This window comes from Arvicola amphibius, chromosome 4 (genome assembly GCF_903992535.2).
Source record: "Arvicola amphibius chromosome 4, mArvAmp1.2, whole genome shotgun sequence".
Lineage (NCBI taxonomy): Eukaryota > Metazoa > Chordata > Mammalia > Rodentia > Cricetidae > Arvicola > Arvicola amphibius.
Genome location: NC_052050.1, coordinates 42,322,937 through 42,344,503, shown reverse-complemented (window position 1 = coordinate 42,344,503; position 21,567 = coordinate 42,322,937). Strand labels below are relative to the sequence as shown.

The window sequence follows — 21,567 nt, the reverse complement described above, 5'->3', positions numbered from 1 at the left end:
TGATCTGTGCCTTCAACTTTGTTAACAAGTCTCTTTCTAATAAAGGCGGGGGACACTCAGGAATAACCAGGAAGGAGTGAGTCACTTGTCTTCTCCCCAAATTTACAGTTTGTAAGGTGGTCCACAGATATTGTTTCTTTCCAGTTGCTCCAATTACTATAGCCTTTGTATTCTTTAGCTTCTCCAGTGGTTGTTTCAGCATAGAGTGCTCAGCCCCTGTGTCCACTAGAAAATCCATAGGGGTCCCCTCACAGTCAGGGTTATCCTAGGCGCGGGGTGGGGAGGGGGTCCAAGCCCCATCCCCTCTAATCATCTTCTTCTAGAGCCAGTACCTTAGAGGCCCTTCCTTTCTTCTTTGGACATTCTCTTGCCCAATGTCCTTTTTCTTTGCAATAAGCACATTGGTCTTTGTCCAAGAGATGCCTCTGTCCATCTTCACTCATCTTTGGACTTCTGTTGCCCATGTTCCCTATCTGTCTAGGTCCTGTCTTCCTTTTCTCTACTACCACTGTGGCCAAAATTCTATCAAATTTCTCTCTTGTTTATGATCCCTCCTGTCCTCTCTTTCCTCTGCCCCCCTCTCTCTCTCTCTCTCTCTCTCTCTCTCTCTCTCTCTCTCTCTCTCTCTCTCTCTCTCTCTCTCTCTCTCTCTCTCTCTCTCTCTCTCTCTCCCTCTCCTTCTTCTTCTCCTCCTCCTCCTCCTCCTCCTCCTCCTCCTCCTCCTCCTCCTTCTCTTCCTCTGTCTCTTGCTTATGAAATACTTTCTCTGCTTCCTTAACCAAATCCTGCAAGGTATGATCCTGCAACCCTTCTAATCGCTGTAACTTTTTCTTAATATCTGATGCTTTTGGGGTGACTACTCTATCATGCCTGTTCAATGTAAGGTCAGTCCCCCAAATTCCTCCTCTACAGGAAAATTTCTCAGACCCAAGTCTGGTAGCAGAAGGCTGTGTCGCTGTGTGTGGCAGCTGAAGATTAAATGTTGTCCTATATGCCAGCCAGAGACTGACCACTGCCCCCAACAAAGCCATCAAGACCACCAGAGCCTAGAGAAACCATTTAGACAGTGGGTAAGTCTCTGTCATTTAATTGATATACAGACTATTTGGATTATACTTCCTGGTAAAATTTATCCTCAGATCTCTGAGGGCATTGATGGCTAGGCTAACGTAGATTCATCATTTAACAGCTCCCCAAGGCTGCAGGTACCTTGTTAGTTCAGTTCATATGCAAAAACCAGGACTTGCTTTTTCTAGAGCTACTAGGTCTCCTGTTGAGAAAGGAAGACAGGGTTGCCTTGCTAACAGGTTTCATATTAAAGAATAAACTTTTTATTAATGATTTAGAAAGGTAAACAGATGCAACTTTTTACTGTTCCTTTCTTTAAAAGAACTTGCTTTGCAATGACTGTTCTCAGTGTCTTAGGTAAACGATTAGATGGAAAGAAAAAGGTTTTAAGTTTATGTACATTCTAGGGGTCTAAGAAAGTATTTTAAGGCATATAAATGTAAATTGTAAAGGCATAGGAAAGTGAATTAGGGTAATAAAAATGTTTCAATTTCCTTTCTCCTCTATGCTATTTTCGTTTTTTTTTTTTTTTTTTTTTTTTTTCGAGACAGGGTTTCTCTGTGGCTTTGGAGCCTGTCCTGGAACTAGCTCTTGTAGACCAGGCTGGTCTCGAACTCACAGAGATCCGCCTGCCTCTGCCTCCCGAGTGCTAGGATTAAAGGCGTGCGCCACCACCGCCCGGCCTCTATGCTATTTTCATACTAAGATTTCAAGTTCAGAGTTTTAACACTCATCAATGGAGTTCCGATCAACTTGTAAAGCACTGCCTACTATTATCAGCCATAAGCTCAAGATTTAAAATTTTCTTTTGTTGTTGTCTAAATATAGACTTAACAGTGCTTCTCATTGGGCTGAAACCATCTCTGGACAATGAAAAGAATGTTTGTTTTTAAACACAAAACCACAGCTTTTGCTATGACTTGAAAGCATGAGTCTATTCCAGCTGTGCTACAGACACCTGTTAGCTGCTTTTTCTACAGTGTGGATTTCAGTACAGATTAAAAATAGTAGTAATGCTAATATACCTAAAACTTTTATCTCTTTTTGTAAACTAAAAAATTTATGTCAGCTTCAGGGAATTGTGGGGGTCAGAGTCATAAGACTTGGATCTACCTCTCACAAGTCAAATGGATTCCATGTAAGTATAGACTAAGTTTCCCCACCTGCCCATTCCTGGGTGTGTGTGTGTCTCTCTCTCTGCCCTAGTATTGGGACTCCTCCCTTCCCCCAACTACCAGGATAATAGACCTGAAAGTTCCAAATGTAAGAATTTTCTTTTTTTCTTTCTTTTTTGAGACAGGTTCTAGGTGCCTGTCCTAGAACTAGCTCTTGTAGACCAGGCTGGCCTTGAATTCACAGAGATCCACCTGCCTCTGCCTCCCGAGTGCTGGGATTAAAGGTGTGCGCCACCACCGCCCGGTGATTTTTCAAGATAGGCTTTGACTATGTAGTCTTGGCTAGCCTGAAACTCTCTATGTTGATCAGCATGGCCCTGGAATCATAGAGATCCACCTGCCTCTGCCTCCCGAGTGCTGGGATTAAAGATGTGCACCACCACTGCTTGGCAAGAATTTTCTTAACATTCCTAAACTTTAACTTCTGTCCCCATTCTATATTGGTCTCATCAGATTTCTATTTGGCTGACAGACACTATCTAAGGATCAGTTGCTGACTACAAACTGTTCCAAATGGCTGAGAGCCCTGAACTTGCTGAAAACTGATGTGAACCAGTCCACACATAACATATATGCATGCACACATACATGGACGAACGCATTCGTGCACACATACACAAATGTGCAAGATTTTAATTATGGTGTTCGTTTTGGCAGAACATATACTAAAATTAGAACAACACAGAGAAGGTTAGCATGGCCCTTGTGCAAGGATGACATGCAAATTCATGGAAAAAACTGATGTAATTGTTCCCTATGTCTTCAGCTGGGTCAGTGAACCAAATGCTTCTGATGAATGCTGAATTGCCTCAGTCCCCTACTGACTCTCCTGGGCCCTGACAATAATGTTCTAATTTCAGCAGGAAGTCATTCCTGAAGAGAGTATGCCACCCCTTATCTTCAACAGGCTAGAATGGAAACTCCCTGGCATGGGAGACAAAATGGTTAATACCTTAACTAGACACATAAATTCTTACCTTGGGTGCTATCAGGATGATAGTTACTAGATCCTAACATAAACAGGTAGTCACCACAGAGTCAAGGTTTGACTCAGGATACAACTCAAGGAAGGAATGTGAGGAGGGCTAAAGTTATGTTTAAAATTTTTTTTAAAACACATTTTTTGTTTATTTTTCTTTTTTTAGATGTATTTATTATATGTGTACAGTGTTCTGCTTGCACACTAGAAGGGGGCACCAGACCTCATTACAGATGGCTGTGAACCACCATGTGGTTGCTGGGAATTGAACTCAGGACCCCCAGAAGAGCAGCCTGTGCTCCCAACCACTGAGCCATCTCTCCAGCCCCTTATGTTTTAAATTTTAAGAGGTAAAAATATAAAGCAAAATGCTCTGGGAATCACAAAGTTATAAGGTTAGAATTTCCCAGGGTCATAAAGCAGATAAGAATTATCCTGAGTGGCACTGTTAGCTTTTTTGTGGCCCCAGAGACGCATGGCTAAAAAGACATCCGGGAAGCACTAAGAGGCAAAAGAAGCTGATTTAGGAGGCTTAAAATTCTAAAAGGGAGAAGGGGAGTTCGTGCATTATACTCCATTCCTAGGTTAAAATCCCGTATTGATAAATCCAAGTAAGAGTAGGCATAGGGGGTTAAAGCCTTTTAGGGTTCGAGCTGGGGGTTCACTGAGATGAGCGCTTTCTCAAGTCAGCTGCAGGAGAATTTGGGACATCCAGTCTCCTTATCAGGGAGGACGATGAGTCAAACAAGATCGGACATGCCATACCCCCTTATCTCTGAAGGTCCCAAATGTGACCTATGTGAATGAAAGACTCCTTTCCTGACCATATGTCCCACCCCATGGGAGATAACTGCAGGGAGCTGACTCCTAATGTTTATCTCGGAATGGAACAGAGATTAGACCGTGGGAACCGAGATTTTTGACTAGTGACTAAATTCTCTCACTGGAGGTCCCACAGAGTCCCCACAGGTCCCGATGGAAGTTACCCAATGAGCAAAAGATCAAGGCAGCCTTTTACGTGTCCACAGACCTTGAGGAACAAATAGACCCCGTTAGGAAACATGTCCCAGTATATATTTTATATATCAAAACCATATAGCTATAGAAATGGTCATCTTCCTGATCACCCATACATATATGTGCTTATAAGATCGAGATGCAATCATGAGATTATATACACACATCGCATGAGATTACACACTACATTGGAGATACCAAGCTACCTTGGCCAAAGTGAGCAGCAGTTTCCAGAGCTGATGGCCCTGCAGACCTTGTCTGGACAGGATTAACCTCCAGCAGAGGACCATTCCTCTGGTGGGCTGACATCCGAACACTAGTTGTCACCAGCCTTGACCCTCATGGCCCCTGACACATACACACATAACACATACACATACGCATGCACAATATCCATACACATAAACACACATAAGCATATACGCACACATATGCATCCACACACACATATAAACACATAACATACGCATACATAAACACATACACATATATACATGCACACATATATGTACAAACACATTCATGCACACATACACAAATATGCAAGATTTTAATTAAAGCGTTCACTTCGGCAGCACATACACTAAAATTGAAATGGCACAGAGAAGATTAGCATGCCCCTGCAAAAGGATGACATGCAAGTTCATGAAGGGTTCCATATTTTTATTTTGTTTGCTTTTGTTAATATTTAAAACATTTGCGTGGCAGGAAAACTAAGGGGAAGATAAAATTTCTTTCTCCTTGTGATATTGTGATACTGCAGGTTTGATTCAACAGGTTGATAGAACGTTTGTTGTAAGACATAAAAGTAGCTACTAACTTTGTGGTCTCAAGTGTTGAGCTGGATTCCTTAGTAGACCAAATAATTTGTCACTTGGAAATGTTCTGAGATATAGCTTCATGTTTAAAAGGAAAAAAAAATAAGATGGCTCAAGTTTCATCCTAAAATTTTTCATTCCCTGTAGTTAATTCCGCATGTATTAGTCCTAGAAGTAACTACACAAGCTGAAACAACGGAGGGATTCCCCAGGTGGCTTGTTTTCCAAAGTACCCAGAACAGAAAACAAAACCCCAAGCTTCCCCAAGTCTTGTCACTCAGCAAGGCTTGGGAACGGACATGCAATGCCCAGTCCCATTCTGTTTAAAAGGTAAATACAGAAGAGATTAAAAAGAAAACAAAAGATTTTTAAATAAGAAAAACGGAACAAACCTAAATTCCAGAAAGACATCTTAAACCTGATGCCCTTGGCTTTGGGCAGGAGTGAGCCTGGACTGTGAGGTGCACTTGCTGTGAAGCACACTCATCTACAGGAAGGCCCATGTCACATATGTATATGTGGGAACGTGGTGAGATAAACTTTGTATGTGTGTGGGTTAAGGCTCAGATCTGCCAGGACTCTTCTAAGAACCCCCCTTCCCCAGCCCCCGCAAACCAAGCTTGTATAAAACAGCCACATAATCTGTAGAATGCCAGCCACGCCAATCCCTCTGGCCTGCCACTTGAAAAGTGTTTGCAAGCCAAGTATCTGGAACTGATATGTGTGGATGTGGTGATAGATACTTATAATATGGGCACTTGGGAGGTGTAGGCAGGAAAATCAGGAATTTAAAGAGTTCAAGACCAGCCTTGAATACATGGGGAGTGTAGCTAGCCTGGGCTACTATGGAACCGTGCCTCAAAAATAAGTAAAGGGGAGGTGGCTCAAATCTGTAAGCCCAGCACTGGGGAAAGCAGAAGTAGGTAGATCTCTGTGAGTTTAGGGCCAGCCAGGGTTACATCGTGAGATCTTGTCTCAAGAAAAAAAAAAAGTGAGTAAGAGGGAAGTTGGGGAGGGACTTACAGAGTTACTAGAACAGGGTTCTGAGGTTAGCCAAGGTGTATCGTAAAGAGTGAGTTCAGGGTTGTTTGTTATTTTGAGACAAGGTCTCGTACTAGCTTCAAACTCTCAATCCTCCTGCCTCAGCCTTCCAGGTGCTGGGATGATGGCTGTGTGCCACCAAACCTGGCTGCAACAAGGTTTTAAGCGAAGATCAATTTAAGGAAAAATAATGGTTTTTGTTGTTGTTGTTGTTGTGTTTTTTCAAGACAGGGTTTTTCTGTAGCTTTGGAGCCTGTCCTGGAACCATCTCTTGAGCCCAGGCTGGCCTTGAACTCACAGAGATCCACCTGCCTCTGTTTCCCGAGTCCTGGGATTAAAGGCGTGCACCATGACCACCCGGCCAAATAATGTTATTCTTATTGTGGTGGTTCATGGGGATGGAGGAACGGAGGAATGTGATACATGATTGACAGACCCACGAGAGCCACTACTAGGGTTCAGAACACAAGTCAGTGGTGGAACAACTGACTTGCACACGTGAGGCCGAGTTCAATCTCCAGTACCACGCATGCACACGCACGCACCTGCACAGCCTGGTGTGATGGTGCATTCCTATAATCCCAGCGCTTGGGAAATGGAGGCAGGAGGATCAGGAGTTCAAGGCTAGCCTTGTCTACTTGAGACCCTGTCTTAAAAGCTAAAACGAGGGCTGGAGAGATGGTTCAGTTGTTAAGAAGAGCACTAACTGTTCTTATAGATGATCTGGGTTCGGTTCCTAGACGCACATAGTGGCTCATAACTCCAGTTCCAGGGCATCTATTGTCTTCCTCTGGCCTCCCTGGGCACTGGGCACATGTGGGGTGCACATGTATGCATGAAAGCAGACACTCATACACATAATTTCTTTAATCTTAAAAAAACAAAAACAAAAAACAAAACCAGACAAGCAAAAACCAATCTTCTTCAAGTCTTCCTGTTCTCTCTGTGCCTTGCTGGGGATGGAATCCAGGACTCTGAAACATGAGGCAAGCAGGCATTCGACCACTGAGGGAAACTCCAGCCTCACTCCAGTTCGATGGGGAGACTGAGGTACTGAGACAGCAGGGGACTCTCTCAAGGTCCCTTGTACGGTTTGGGATGAGTTCTGGGATGAGTTCTGGTAGCCTTTCACAGAAGTGCCCAGCTAGAGAGACTTGAAAACACATGAGTTTGTTCTTTCATCTGAAAGAGGTTGGATGTTGGTGAGTTAGGGCCAGGGAGGCAGCTCCACCATCACGGGGGTTCCAGCTCCTTTTCCTGTATCTTATTTTTTTAAAGATTTATTTATTATGCATACAATGTTCTGTTAACATATATACACCAGAAGAGGCACCAGATCTCATTATAGATGGTTGTGAGCCACCATGTGGTTGCTGGGAATTGAACTCAGGACCTCTGGAAGAGCAGCTAGTGCTCTTAATCTCTGAGCCATCTCTCCAGCCTCCCTTTTCCTGTATCTTATACCATTTTGAGCTAAAGTGGCTGCTGGAACCTGTGTCATCACACCCATATCCAATATAACTACGATGTTTGCTCATTTGAACTCTATTAGCCACAGCCCCAACACCTACCCGCATGGTGTCAACACCATCAGGAAAACACAGGGTGCGCGCTCTCTCTCTCTCTCTGACACACACACACACACACACACACACACACACACACACACACGGCCTCATGAAGCCCAGGCTGGTCTCAAACTCTTGAGTTTCTGATCCTTCTGCCTCCCCCTCCTGAGGGCTAAGATTACAGGGGTGGGTGCACCACCTGTGTATTTAGTTCTAGGGATGAAACAAACCCAGGGCTTCATGCATGACAGGCAAACACACTACGGAATGAGCCCCAGTCCCAGCTGTAAAACATCTACAAACTGTAAATCCAGTGAACAGGGCTTGGCCACTCGGGTGGGGCTTACTGAGCCTTCTCTCCAGGTGGAGCTCTTATCTCTGCTGGGAGGCACAGTAATGGCAGACTGGTGTTTACACAGAGGTCACACCTGCCCTGCTTGAAGCCCTCGCCTGCCACCTGCGGGAACTGCTCCCTCCACATCACTGGCCTATAGTCCCCCTGCGTGTCCTGTAGCTGTCCCCAGAAAAAAAAGCCAGTGTTGTTCTGATGCCAGGTTGCATTCTGAGCAGCACCGGGCACAGATTTTTCCATTTGAGATTTTTCACATTTCAAGTGAAGCCTCCAGCAGCCCCGTAGAGTCCAATAATTGACAAGTCCAAAAATCAGAGAACCCCTGGGCAGGTGGTGAGCGGAAGAATCAGGAGGCAAACGGGGCAGCCTGATGCCCAAGTCTGTGACTGCCCTGGGCACCATCAACTATTATCTACTAGGATGGCTTGGAGGAGGTTCTCTGAGCAACCAGTCACTTGGCTGCCCAGCTGCTCCTGCAGAGCTCATGCATTTGCAGCTGGCTGCACTATCCTAACAGCAGGGGTCTGGCTTGCACCTTTACAACCTGGGCAGGCATTGGGTCCCTGCTCTACTCCGCACAAGAGTGGAAGTACCAGTTCAGAGCAGGGTGGGCCAGAACTCAGTTTCTGCAGTTGGCAAGCCCCATGTCCCAGTAAGAGATCATGCCTCAAGACAAACACGAGCCCCAGAAGACCTTGGTAAAACTTTATTCACAAACGCCAGACCCTAGGCCTGGCTCAGCCAGAGGGTGAATTCTTAGCAGTGGCAAAAACCCCGATATAACACGTTCATCAAGACTCGCCATTTTAATTTAAATTAAAGCATTTCTGGAAGACAAATGTAATTGATAGAAAATATAAAAACTTTTACTGTACAAATTTTACATCACATTCAAAAGAAGCAAATAAAACATGTGCCTCGTGGCCACAGAAGACACTGGGAGCACACAGATAACGTCCTGGCTAGCGCCGCAGGATAGCATGGCTAATCCACCCCCACTCTGTCACTACAGAGCTACACAGGCTTGCTGCTCCCTGCCTGGGCCATAAGACAATGGCCAAGGACTTTGATTTGGTGCATAGGAGTGGCCAGACCAGCACTAGCTAGGATTCATGACTTCACTGCCACTCCGATGGGTTAAGGCCTCCTTGGAGGTGAGGCTGGGAACTCAGGATGCCTGGAAAGGGGCCAAAGTTTTTGCTGGACTCAGACCTTAGGTGGGCAGGCCCTCTGCAGCTCATGCCTTTTTTTTTTTTTTTTTTTTTCCCTTTTTTTGGTTTTTCGAGACAGGGTTTTTCTGTAGCTTTGGAGCCTGTCCTGAACTAGCTCTGTAGACCAAGCTGGCCTCAAACTAACAGAAATTCACCTGCCTCTGCCTCCCGAGTACTGGGATTAAAGGCGTGCGCCACCACCGCCTGGCTTCATGCCTTTTTCCCATTGCCTTCACAGTGGCTATTGGGGCTGAATTCACAGTATCTGTCATCCTTCATGTGTTTCCCAGGAGACAGGGAGAGCACAGAGGAGGCAAACTTTCCTAACCTCAATTCACATTTACTTAAGTAGAAAAGGAAACAGGGACCATGATAGGGGACTCGCTTAAATGAAGGGCAGCACAGCAGCAGGCCTTGGAGAGGAAGTGAGGAAGGTTCCAGCACTATAGCTTCACCAGTGGCTCCAGGGTTCCACGACGATGTCAGGTCCCCTGCATATTGACCCCCCCAGCAGATGGTCAGCTCCTTAAAGCAGGGACCATGGCTACTCTTACTGGTCCCCAGTACGTGCACAAGATCACATTCACTGCAGGGCTCAGAGCTTCTGGCCCTGAGATGTCTACGGTACAGGGTGAGACCGGGTGGGCTGTGTGTGATGGCTTCTGTGGTCTGGTGTTGAGGGGTGACTGAAAGGGCTGACTCAGCTGCCAGCCTGATGACTCATGTTCTACCCGTGAGGGGAGACCAATGCCACACACCACTCACAACATCGTGGCCTCTGGGAAGGGACAGCCATGAGACCGCCACGGAGGCAGTAGTTACAGACTCTGTGGTTTTGGAGGAGGGAGGTCACACCAAGGGCTAGGGGTGGAAAGCCAAAGGGACGCGGAAGTGACATGACGGTCCCATTTCAGAGGACAGATGACCCGTGCAGCACTGAACAGAGGCCCGCAGCTCTTCCTTCTTCCCACACTGGGGCAGGGTCAAAGATGCCACTGTCCCAGCTCTCCTGTAGCATGAACAACTGTGCTGGGGTGGATGTGGAGAGGGTCCCACAATTTCTCAGACACCTGCACTGGACTCTGGTGCTAGGGCAGGCTCTGAAAACTGAGCCTTAGTCGGTGTTTAAGCGGGAGTCACATGGCCACTCATGGGCCAAAATCTACCCACTTCTCCACTCCCATTTCGTCCCCCCTCTGGCTGTGGAGTCGGATGCTGCCCAACCTCTCTCTGTTCAAGGACTGCTCTGCTCTGCTCTGCCGGTGACAGTTTCTGTGGAGCATGTCTGACTTACCACAACCCCTCCTGTCCGCTGGAATGAACACAAGCAGAAGTCTGAGGCTTCTCACTTAAGTGTCTGGACAGCCTCAGGCCCCAATCTGAGCTCAGGGCACACACGGGGGAGGGGAGTCAGAATGGGCTAAAAGGCTTCAATGAGACTGGGGAAGTGTTAGTGGTGGTAGGTCTGGAACCTTCTGGCATGACAGACATGGGTTTTAAAGTGCTAGGGTCACCGTAGGCTGTATTTGCCACCTTCCCTGTCTTCCTCAACCAAGGGCTCACTGGACACACGGCTGATGGGCTAGCTCTTGGCTCTGGGGGTGAACTGAGGCACTGGGGAGGGTGTAACGATAGAGGCTGGGTTCCACAGCCTTCGTGCCTGCCTGGAGGCCACAGAGAAGCAGCGAATGTCTCCACAGACGTGTGGCTGTTTCCTCCCGCTGCAGTACAAGCCGAGCTAAGATCCATCAGATCTGTCTAGAAGCCACCTGGATTCTGTCTGTACTTTTTAACACAACAAGCCTGGAGCAGAGCAGAAACTAATCCAAACTCTTCAGGAACTCCTGACCCCATAGTCCAGATGGGTTCCTGGCCAGGGTTTCCTCTGCAAGTTGAGGAACGGCTGGTGTTCCTTATAGGACAAACAGAGGGACCAGTGGGAGTCAGAGCCAAAGCGTAGGCCAGGGCAAGCCTTCTGTCATGTCCTCTTTTCCTAGAACAGTAACATTCATGCTGCTTTCCTTCCTTCTTGTTCAACCCTGGGTCCCTCGCTGCTGCAGAATCGTAGAATAGGAAATGTGGGGGCATTTCTCTTGCTCTGAAGTGGCAGCACCCTTCTGCGGAATTATTATTAACTACTGTAAAACACCAAGCTTGCGGGGCAGAAACCTCTGTGTAAACACTGGCTGTAGTGGTGTCATCTGGAGAGGCGTGTATGGCTCCGACCCTGAGCCCCACGCCCCTTTGTAATGTACATTCTTCATGGAGGAGTCATGCAAAGCTTTTCCGATTCCTCCTGGTTGCAGTTTTGTGTGTTTCATTATCATGTTTCAGAAAGGAAGACACCCTCTGCACGAACGTGCACGGCCGGCTACATCTTTGGATTACTGGACTCCAGAGCGCCCAGGCCAAACCTTTCAAAGCGGGGCATGACTTTGCTGCTGTTAATGCTGCGGAGAGGAGCAGAGACATGGGTTATGGCTCTGCTGGTTTTGACCAGAGTTAAGATGTCGCTGGCTATGCTTAGCAGAGGATCTCAGTGAGGACAACTGCTCGGCCCATGGCCTTGGCAGAGCTGCTCCGGGCCCGAGTCCTGGGCGTCAGCCACAGTCCCCACCTGGAGAACAGTGACATGGCCTGTTCACCTGACTCGCCAGCACCCAGCAGAAAAGCAGTCACTGTGGGCACGGAGGGTGTTCCCTCACTGGCAGCTCCGTGTGGATGTGGAGCTGATGAGAGACCTGAGGACCTGCAGAAATGGTGTTCAAGTGGGGTCCACTGCGGGGAGCAGAATCCTGAGCCCAAGAGAGATCTGGTCAGGGTCATGGAACCCCTAGCAGATGTGACAGCTGCTCTGCCTCCATTACTGAGTGACAAGTATCACTCTGTTTAGGACATTTCTGAGTATGACTTCTAAGGACTCAGCCCTTCTCAACTGATGCCACTCATGGCAACATGATGCGTGTGTGTGCGTGCATGCCTACTGTCCTCTGTCTTCATGAGAGAGACACAGGGCTTCAGACAGGGCCCATGACCTCAGTGCTAGCTTTGGGCAGCTTTGAACCACTACACCCCTTGCAGGACAATGTCCCAGGGTCGTCAAGCTCCTTCCCATCCTCTGAGCATGCTCAGCAGGGGCTCGTGAAGGTGTTAGTAGGGGCTAGGGACCAGAGGAACACAAGCAAGAGCCACTCTTAGGAGAACCGGAGAGAAAAGACCGTCTCATCCATGGAGGCTGTTCTTCTGCCTTGAGGGGTCACCCTGTTAGTGCCATCCTCCCCTGACAGTGACTCAAGTCAGGTACCCACAGGCCGTATGGAGGGGAGGGGCCGTTGTTAAAAACAGAGCACAAGAAGGAGTCTGGAGGGAGGAGACTGGAGCAGCAGAGATGGCATCCCCTGGGTTAGTGCCTGCTGGCATTTGGAGTCTTAGCAGAAGTCACGGAGCGGAGCTGGCGGTTAGGAGGAAGGAAGCCTGGGGCATGCCAGACAGCCAGGCCTACAACCTACAGACAGAGAGAGAGCAGCGTCAAAACCTGAGCCTGAAGGAGCCAGGGCACAGCGCCTGTCCAGAGCGGCTGCCCAGGGACACAGCTGCCTGCGGAGAATAGGATCCCCAACTCCACCCCTTGGGATGGCAGTGGGGCAAGTTTGACAGGTGGTGTGGGCACGGGGAAACTTTTCCAAGTTCCCATGGGGCCGTGACAGGCACCCCTCAGTTCCTTAAGCCCACAGCTCTGTGTGATGACCAAACTGGCACTCTAGGGAGTACCACTTCTGCTCCCTGATGCTTTCCCTCCCCTATGTATTTATTATTACTATTACTGTTACTAACATTGGTAGTGCTGGAACCTCATAGGTGCTAAGCAAGAGTTCTACCATAGAGTCTCATCCCCAACAATTTGTTGATGCTTTTTGTTTGTTTGCTTGTTTGTTTATTGAGACAGGGTCTCTCCTGGCACTCACTACATAGACCAGGCTGGCCTTGAACTCACAGAGATCCTCCTCTGAAACTGGAATTAAAAGTGTGTGTGAGTCACTGTGCTCAGCTGCCATTGGTGCTTTTACTTCTGAGATTTCACTATGCACCCCAGGCTAGACCCAAACTTAAAATTCCCCTGCCTCAGCCTCCAGGAAGCTGGGATAATAGGCATATGCTACCATAACTGGCTCACTAGATTCTCCTCCTCTGAACGTTACCCAGAAGTGGGATTTGGGGGACTTGGCTCAATGTGCTCACTCTCCCTCACCCACATGCTAGCCCATGTGGTGTGGAGAGGGGTCCTGCATGCCACACCCCTCTGTGAGAAACACTAGCCCAGTGGCCCTTGCTGGTGCCCATTTCAGCTGCAAAAGGTCACTGTGGATTATGGGAACGAAAGCATGGGTGCGAGAAGCTGGCATGCAGAGACAGAATGGAAGCGCAGGTATGCAATGGGACAGTCACACGCAGGCAGGGAATGAGAGAAGTGATAGAAACACACTATTCCTCCAGAACTGGACAGGAGCTCTTAAAGTCAGGGTGGCCATAGCGTCCTCTCCCGTAGTAGCGGCTCCGCCAGCGGCTGGGGGTGCCCGAGACCATTTCGCCAGCAGTTGAAGAGGGCCGTCGGATCCGGTCCAGCCAGCAGATGGGTGGAGGAGTCAGGGTGGGGGGCAGGGGAGATGACAAGACAGGCCAGGGGATCCGCCACCCCCCCGAAAATGAAAAGTGACAAAGTCATGGGGAAAGAAAAGAGAAAGTGAGAGTTAGCAGCCCCGGAACAGAGACCAGAATCAGAAGGCTCATCCTGGCTGTCATGGAAGCCTGGGAGCTGGTGGCTGTGGGCAGGTGGACTCAGTTTCCCATCTGTGAGATGAGAAGGTGGCACTGACTGGCTTCTAGCAACAGGGGTCATCTTTGGCTGCTGGTGCCTGCCAAGTGCCGGCCCAGTGCCAGCAGGGTTTGGTGGAAGAGGAACCCTGTATTCACAGGACAGGGCTTAAGACCTACAGCAGCACAGGGCTCAGCCTGGAGGCCTCACCACCCCTCCCCCACTGTCAATGCCCACACCTCACCTGCCAAGCTTATGGGATTTACCTGATACTTCTGGGCAAAGTTTCTTACCTAAGCCCCGCAGTGGAAACTGAGGCGAGTAACGAGGCCCCACGTCCTGACAAAGGGGTGTGGCTAGAGAGGGGTCTTTAGAGGAGGAAGCCAGAGAGCCAGAGTAGAAACAGGACAAAATGCAGGAGAGATAACAGTGGCCCCTGGGCTCTGCTTCTATGCAGCTGAGTGGCGTGGCCCATTAAGGGACAGCAAGATTTCAGTGCTCAACAGCTCAGCGACTAAGTGGGTACCACGTCCTGACCTCTGACCCTTTCTCCTCTCAGGCATAACTTTCTCACCCTGGTCTAGCCTGGGCTTGGTGTCAGTGATGCTTTAATACAGTGAGTGACATGTAGATTCCCATAGGTGGAAACTGGAGGTGTCTGTCTGCTAAGGACATCTCTCCCCCTCTTCCCCGTGGAAGCCCCAGAGCGTAGTCTGATGTCTGTTCAGCAGAGGGCGCCCTTACACACTCCAGACAGGCTCTCCAGGATCGGGCTTACGAGGGAATACTTACTCAGCCGACTTCCAAAAGTGCCCGGGATGGGAGAGCCGCCGGTTCAGCTTGGGCAGCTTCTCCAGCATGTCCATCAGCAGGCTGAAGCTGGGTCTTTCCTGCAGGTCGAAAGCCCAGCACGCAGACAGGATCTCCTGCAAAGGGCACTGTGGTCAGTGTGTGTGGGCATCTGGGAGGGGGTGAGGGCGCAGATGGACAGGACACTTCATAAGGGTTCCTGTGAAGTCCCTAAGTGCCCTGCACAACTATGGGCACGGAATCCTGAGAAGTAAGCGTTTCAGAAGTGCCACCAACCTTCCAGGTCAAAACGAACTTGCCTGTTTCCCTTCCTCCTCAACTTGCCCTTCTTACCAAGTGAGGCAGGATGGAAATAGGAGAGGGGAATGAAGGCAGGTGGCCTTTGCACATCGTAGAAACGTGGAAGTGTCCATGGGTGAATGTGAGGTCCTGGGACTGTATACAGGGTAGGGCTGCCACAAGTGGGCGTCTCAGCGCTACCAGAGTGAAGACTGGCTGGACAAGAACTGACTCGGGAAGGCAGCAGCCAGCCTGCAGAGCAGCCGCCATGACGAAAGGAAGGCCTTCTCTCAGGGTCCACTCAGCCCCAGCCCCATCTGCAGCCTCGACACCCAGAGGGTGGCCTACACACATGGCCATCACAAGACCCCTACCCCAGGCTTGAGGTGGGTGGAGGGCAGTCATGTCACACGCCCAGCCCACCCTTGGGCCCTGCTTCCCTCTACTCACGCCAACTTCCTTCCCCAGGCTGACTGAGGCCAGGACGCGCCTCACTCCTTCCCCACTTCCGATCTGCCAGATCAAGGCTTCTGCAGGCTGGTGTTTAAAGGGCCACTCTCTCACCTGTAGTTCATACCACACGGTCCTATGGAGACACACCACAGTGTGAGCTATTGTCCACGTCAGGAGCCAGAGACAAAAGGTCAAAGACATGGTCACTCTGCCAACAAGGGGCACAGTCATGACTTCCAAGGCACGCTTCCCAGCCCGATGGCCACCATTGTACTCGAGTGCCGGTGGCCTACTCACCCGAACGCATAGACATCGGCAGCTTTGGAGAAGGGCAGCTGGTCCTCATCCCTCCCGGGTATCATTTCTCGTACAATCTCAGGCGCCAGGTAGCACAGCCAATCATGGGACAGCTTCAGTTGGTTCTCACGCCTGGAAGCCAGGACAAGGACATGGGCCCCTCAGTGGAGAGCATGACTTACACATCTGTGCTCATTCACATGTGGTAGAGAAAACCCAGAGGGGAATATGGAAGTCTTCCTTGCCCTTGAACAGGCTGGGCACTTCTAGAAAGGGAGGCCACAGTTGGGAATGGCAGGGAGTCGCTAGGGACGGTGTTTGAGTCCCTGTACTGAGAGAGTGACTGGTCTGTCTAGGACCTCAGGCCTGTCTGCGATGTCAAACCGGCAGGCTGACTCTTGGCCTGTCAATCTTCCTTGAGGCTCCCACCCCCATTCTTATGGAGGAGTTTTTCTTGCCACCCAACCCCTTTACAATCATAGGCAGTAAAATCCAATGCTCTTTCTCATCAAGGATCTCTCACCCATCACTGAGTAGCCAAGCCGAATGTGCCAGGGGACTCAGCCTCCATGGGTATCCACCTGGAAATCAGGGGCCACGAGGAACCTAAACACCACCCAGACCCAACTCTGAACTGAAACCACACGGCAGAACCAGAACTACGGCAACCTGGCGTGCAGGGAAGGCTCTTGCCAACGACACAGCCTGGGTATTCCACACCCGTGTAGTGCTGCAGCTTCCCAATGCATGCAGATATCCATGGCCAACTCACCGTTCCTCCCGGACCACGCCCGAGATCCCAAACAGCCCGAAGTCTGTGATGACCACTTTGCCGTTATCATAAAAGACATTCTTGGACTTGAGGTCTTTGTGCACGATGCCCTTGGCATGAAGATACCCCATGCCCTGCAAGACAGCCAACCTTATATCAGAGGGTGGGGGACTCTGGGCTTTACTCGGGGCAAGGTGCATTACCCACCCCCCATCCAATCTTCATACAGCAGCAGGAGAAGGATACCGTCCTCACCTCACAGATGAAGCAACTGAGGCCCAGAGCCACCCCTGTCCCAGGCCACCCCTAACAGTTAAACACGGAGCCCAAATCTGACCTCAAACCAGTTCATGCTCTTTCCACAGCCGCCTCAGACTTGGGTAAGGTGTGAGGCACGGGCACAATGACTAACAGTGGGCAGAGGTGGTGGAGCTGGAGATCAGTGATAAGGGCTGGAGACGGAGCTCAGTAGTTAAGGTGTGTTCCCATGCACACGGTCCCATATTCAGCACTCAGCATTACCAATTCTAAATAATCAGGGCTGGAGGGATGGCTCAATGGTTAGGAGCACCTCCTTCTCTTGCAGAGGACCAGAGTTCAGTTTCCAGCACCCATAGGATGGCTCACAGCCATCTGTAACTCTAGTTCCAAGGAATCCAGTGCCCATTTCTGGTCTCTGTGGGCACCAGGCACACACTCGTACACACAGTCTCTCTCTCTCTCTCTCTCTCTCTCTCTCTCTCTCTCTCTCTCTCACACACACACACACACACACACACACACACACACACACGGGATGGGGGCGGCAGATAGATGACAAAATCTTAGAAACGGATTTGATGACTAAGGAGTTCCCTCGATGGGCTCTGCTCCTAGGCAGGGCGACACCCAGAGCAGGTAAGAGACATTCCTTGGAAGGGATCTAAAGTTTGGCTGTTTCCAACATCTTGCCATGGTAACAGGGGAATCCAGACCTGAAGTCTGAGTTCCACGCTCCACCCTCCGCCCTCACTCAGCTAGCACTATGTGGCCTTGGGCACAGTGCTGGCCCCTCTGAGCCTCTGCCTCCTCATCCATCAGGTGAAATGTGGTGGGCGATTCCCACAGCAAGCGCATTCAAGGTCAGGGGCACAGAGCCCATGGTTCAGGGACAGGTTCCCATGGGCTGACTAAGGACAAGCAGCTATCCCTGTCTGAGGCACTGAGTGGAGCTTGGTGGGTGACACTTGCTATCCCAGCACTTGAGAAATGGAGGCAGGGTTTAAGGTCATCCTCAGCTACAGTGGATCTGAGGATGCCCCATCCACATGCACAAGCCCCAGGAGTGATAGCTGGGAAGGCCAGGTTACAGAGATAGGCTCTAGAGTTGAACCTGGACCATCAGTCTTTCTTCACGGTTTCCCCGAGTCTCCACCATAACCCTCCAAGTTGCAAACCTTCTCAGGGAAGGTCAGGTCCCTCCACTCTGCTTTTGATTCTCAATGCATCTCAGATTACTCCAAAGAGAAGTGACTAGGGTGGGGGTAAGGTGGGGGCTGAGCCAGGGCCCCCAGGGGCAAGAGAAGGTCTTTCAGTAAAAAGGGAATAGAAGGAGTGACAGGCCGCAAGAGGCAGCTCCAGAGTATCTGAGTCACCTGTCCTCCTGGCCCCCTTGACTCTGGTGACCCAGATCTGAGGGGGGGGAGGAGAGTAGGTAAGGGCAGGAGTCAGGTGTGGGGGTAGAGCAGAGTCCTTGGTGAAAGACCACACCTGAGGCAGAGGTGACACTGTGCGTTTTGGACTTGGAGGTTTAATTTCTAAGTGTGGCCATGAGAAAAAAAAGGGGCAGACGAAATCCTGGTTTGTCCCCCAATATCATTTTTATCTTTTCCTTTTTAAGATATCCACATATACAAAATGGCCAGAAAGAAGAGGGGGAAGAAGGAGGTGGAGGGGTCAGAAAGGAAGGCCAGTTGACGCATAGAGGCAAAGGGGAGCTCTTCTTTTCCGAGACAGGGTTTTCATGTAGCTCGGCCTAACTCTGAATTTGCTTGGTAACCAAGGATGATCTTGAACTTCTGATCCTCCAGTCTAGCTCCCAAGGACTGGGATTACAGGTGTGCCACCATGCCTGGTTATGGTGCTGGTTACTGAACACAGGACATTGCACATGCTAAGCAAGCACTCGACCATCTGAGCTCCATCCCAGCCTGAGAGGCTACAGATTTTCAACACACAGAGAGGAGTCTTATCAGTGTTCCAGGTTTTCTGTTTTGTAGACAAAGCAGTCTCCCCTGTGTGGTTCAGGCTGAGTTTAAACTCTCAATCCTCCTGCTCCAGCCTTCCTAGCTCTGGGATTTATATTCACGGTACTTGGCTTTTATTCTTTTAAAATTAGATTTATTCATTTTATGTGTGTTTTTCCTGAAATTATATATGTGCATCATGTGTGTGCTTGGTGCCCATGGAGGTCAGAAGAGGGTGTCAGATCCCCTGGACCTGGAGTTAAGGATGGTTATGAACCACTGTATGGGTGCTAGGAATTGAACTTGCAAGAACAAGTGCTCTTAACCGCTGAGCCTGCCTCTCCAGCCCTCGTAATAGTTTGTATAAGCATCGAGTGAGAGGCTCACTTTAATTACTGTTTAAATGAGTACAGAATGGAAAAGAGCTGCCTGCACAGAACAAAAGGGGCTGTTCCCAGGAAGCCTGGATTTGGATAACCACAAATTTGCAAAAGGTGTGGGTCTTTAAAACTTTTTAAAACCTATTTATATATTTTTAATGATTTATTTTTATTTTATGTGCATTGGTATTTTGTCTGCATGTGCATCTGGGTAAGGATGCCAGAGCCCCTGGAACTGGAATTACAGACAGCTGTGAGCTGCCATGTGGGTGCTGGGATGTTGAACCTGGGTCCTCTGGAAGAGCAGCCAGTGCTCTTAACTGCCGCACCATCTCTCCAGACCAAGTGTGGGTCTTTTGAGGCCCTGAAGTGAAGCACTCTGCTCCCCACTGACGATGCTAAGAAACCCTCACCACGCCTAGTGCCTAGCTCTGTGCCAACTGTTCTCTGTACGGACGATGTCATTCTGTCCCTGCTCTCACCTAATCAAGGAGGCTGTGTTGGTATTCACAGGGAGGAAGCTGAGGCTCAGAGAGGCTAAACAAGCTCCGTGAAGTCACACAGCTAGGATACATTAGAATATGCAGTTTCTTCACACTAATTCAGTTCTATTAACACCAGCTGAGTGGTAAACTCTGGACCTGATTGGATGAGACCAGGCTGAAGTGTCCCAGTTAGGAGACAGAGGAGCCACAAACCACCTGGCACGGGCGGATATGGCCTGGGGAAGGACCAAGAGCTCTAGAGGCAGCTGGAACCCCCTCCCCAACCCTGCTTTTACCTTGATGATCTCCTGGGCGATCTGCCTTGTCTTGTTGATGTCCAGAGATATCTTGGGGTCCCTCACGAATGAGTGCAACGTCCGGCCCTTGCAGAAACTGTTGAGGGTAGTGGGGTTGGAAAGAGGCCTGAAGCTGCTATAGGCTAACCCTACTCCCATGGAACCTGGGAGGGGAACTGGGCCCACCTGCTTCTGGAAGGTTCTCCATCCCAACCAACAAGACACGAACATGTGTTTTTTAAACCAAGACTCCAGCTGGAGCCCAACTAGACATGCTTACACATACATGCACATCCATTTCTGGAGGTGCAGGGCCTGCCAGCTTTCCCGGCACAAGGAAACAGCTTGACCACACTCCCAGCCAATCAAGGCCGAACGGGAGGACTCAGACGGGAAGAACTCCGCCTCTAGGACTCTCGGCAGGCTACATGGAGCCTCTGGGCTCACCACAAAGTTATTTTCAGTATATGTAGATTCCAGGGCATCACATCCTGTTGTTGACCGAGTATCGTGTTGTTCCTCTCTGTGCAGCCCCTTGCACTAATTCTAAGCTCTTCAGGAACTGGAGGCCTGAGTGAGAGGAGGATGGATGGACGGCAGAGGAGGCTGCAGAGCTGCGGCACCCCAAGGGGACTCCCTGGGGACTCGCTGCCCTGCTCTGAGCTGGAATTTTATAGAATGTCTCAGAGGACTCCAGTCAGCTGATACTGTTGAGGAGTTCTTTATCTCTGAGAAAAATTCATTTATTGTATTAAGAAAAACAGTTGTTTGTTTGTTTGTTTGGAGTGGTTTGCTTGTTTCTCCAAAGCATAGGTGCAGGGTGCAGGACACCTCATGCTGGTGAGGGCGGGTTCTCTGGGCTTTGTGGAATGGAAGTCGTGAGTACCCGAGTTGGGCTCCAATGCCCACTTACAAAGCGAACATGAAACTGGGTGTGACAACAGACACCTTTATTCTCAATACCCAGGAGGCAGGAGCAGGTGAATCTGAGTTCAAGTCCAGCCTGGCCTACATAGTGAGTTCTAGGACAGCTGAGTCTCTATCAATAGACCCTATCTATGTGTGTTTGTCAACCCACACATCTGTAAACCTCAGTGCTGGGATCCAAACTCAGGTCCTCAAGCTCACACGGGTGTTCCTGTCCATCAAGCCTTCTCCCCAGCTCCCTTGTCTGATTTTAAAGTGGCACAGGCAACCGTTTCTGTGTCTAGGCCTGTTGCTCTGGGCTAGGACATTGTTTTCCATGGAGAATGACAAGCGGGTCACAGCAGACTTTCTGAAGTAGAAACAGGCAATCTACATCAAGACAGCAAAATGTCAGGACTGGGGGATGGCTCAGCACAGCACCCACTGAATGCACAAGGCACCAGGCTCACCCCACAGCAATACACGCACCCCAAAGTAGACCTTAGGCCTATAGTCAACCAACAGCGGTAAAATATGAACCAGCACTGTCTTAGTTATATATTCCTAAATTCAATGGTTTGTTTCTGTTTATGTGCACACAGCACAGCAGGCCTGTGGAGGT

At 49.5% G+C, this 21,567-nt stretch overlaps 1 protein-coding gene and 2 non-coding genes across 7 annotated transcripts in view; 2 read left to right on the top strand and 1 right to left on the bottom strand.

The window, feature by feature from the left end:
• The window catches only part of Ksr1 (kinase suppressor of ras 1), a 142,577-nt gene that overhangs the window by 204 nt on the left and 120,806 nt on the right, over positions 1-21,567 (bottom strand). For 2 of the 5 annotated variants that reach the window (XM_038328670.1, XM_038328673.1), the window contains exons 14-19: positions 20,040-20,136; positions 16,654-16,787; positions 15,882-16,013; positions 15,582-15,717; positions 14,835-14,968; positions 8,710-11,679 (exon numbers count right to left, since the gene is read on the bottom strand). In XM_038328670.1, coding sequence (XP_038184598.1) covers positions 11,601-11,679; positions 14,835-14,968; positions 15,582-15,717; positions 15,882-16,013; positions 16,654-16,787; positions 20,040-20,136 — 712 coding nt within the window. In that variant the 3' untranslated portion in view covers positions 8,710-11,600. Of the gene's footprint in view, positions 1-8,709; positions 12,735-13,712; positions 13,794-14,834; positions 14,969-15,581; positions 15,718-15,881; positions 16,014-16,653; positions 16,788-20,039; positions 20,137-21,567 lie in introns of those variants that run through there. The other 3 variants (XM_038328674.1, XM_038328672.1, XM_038328671.1) reach the window with 3 other exon arrangements.
• On the top strand, positions 2,887-2,992 carry LOC119813778. The gene has a single exon (XR_005285238.1). It is a non-coding gene; the product is annotated as a U6 spliceosomal RNA (small nuclear RNA).
• Positions 4,801-4,904, top strand: LOC119813775. Its single transcript, XR_005285235.1, has one exon. It is a non-coding gene; the product is annotated as a U6 spliceosomal RNA (small nuclear RNA).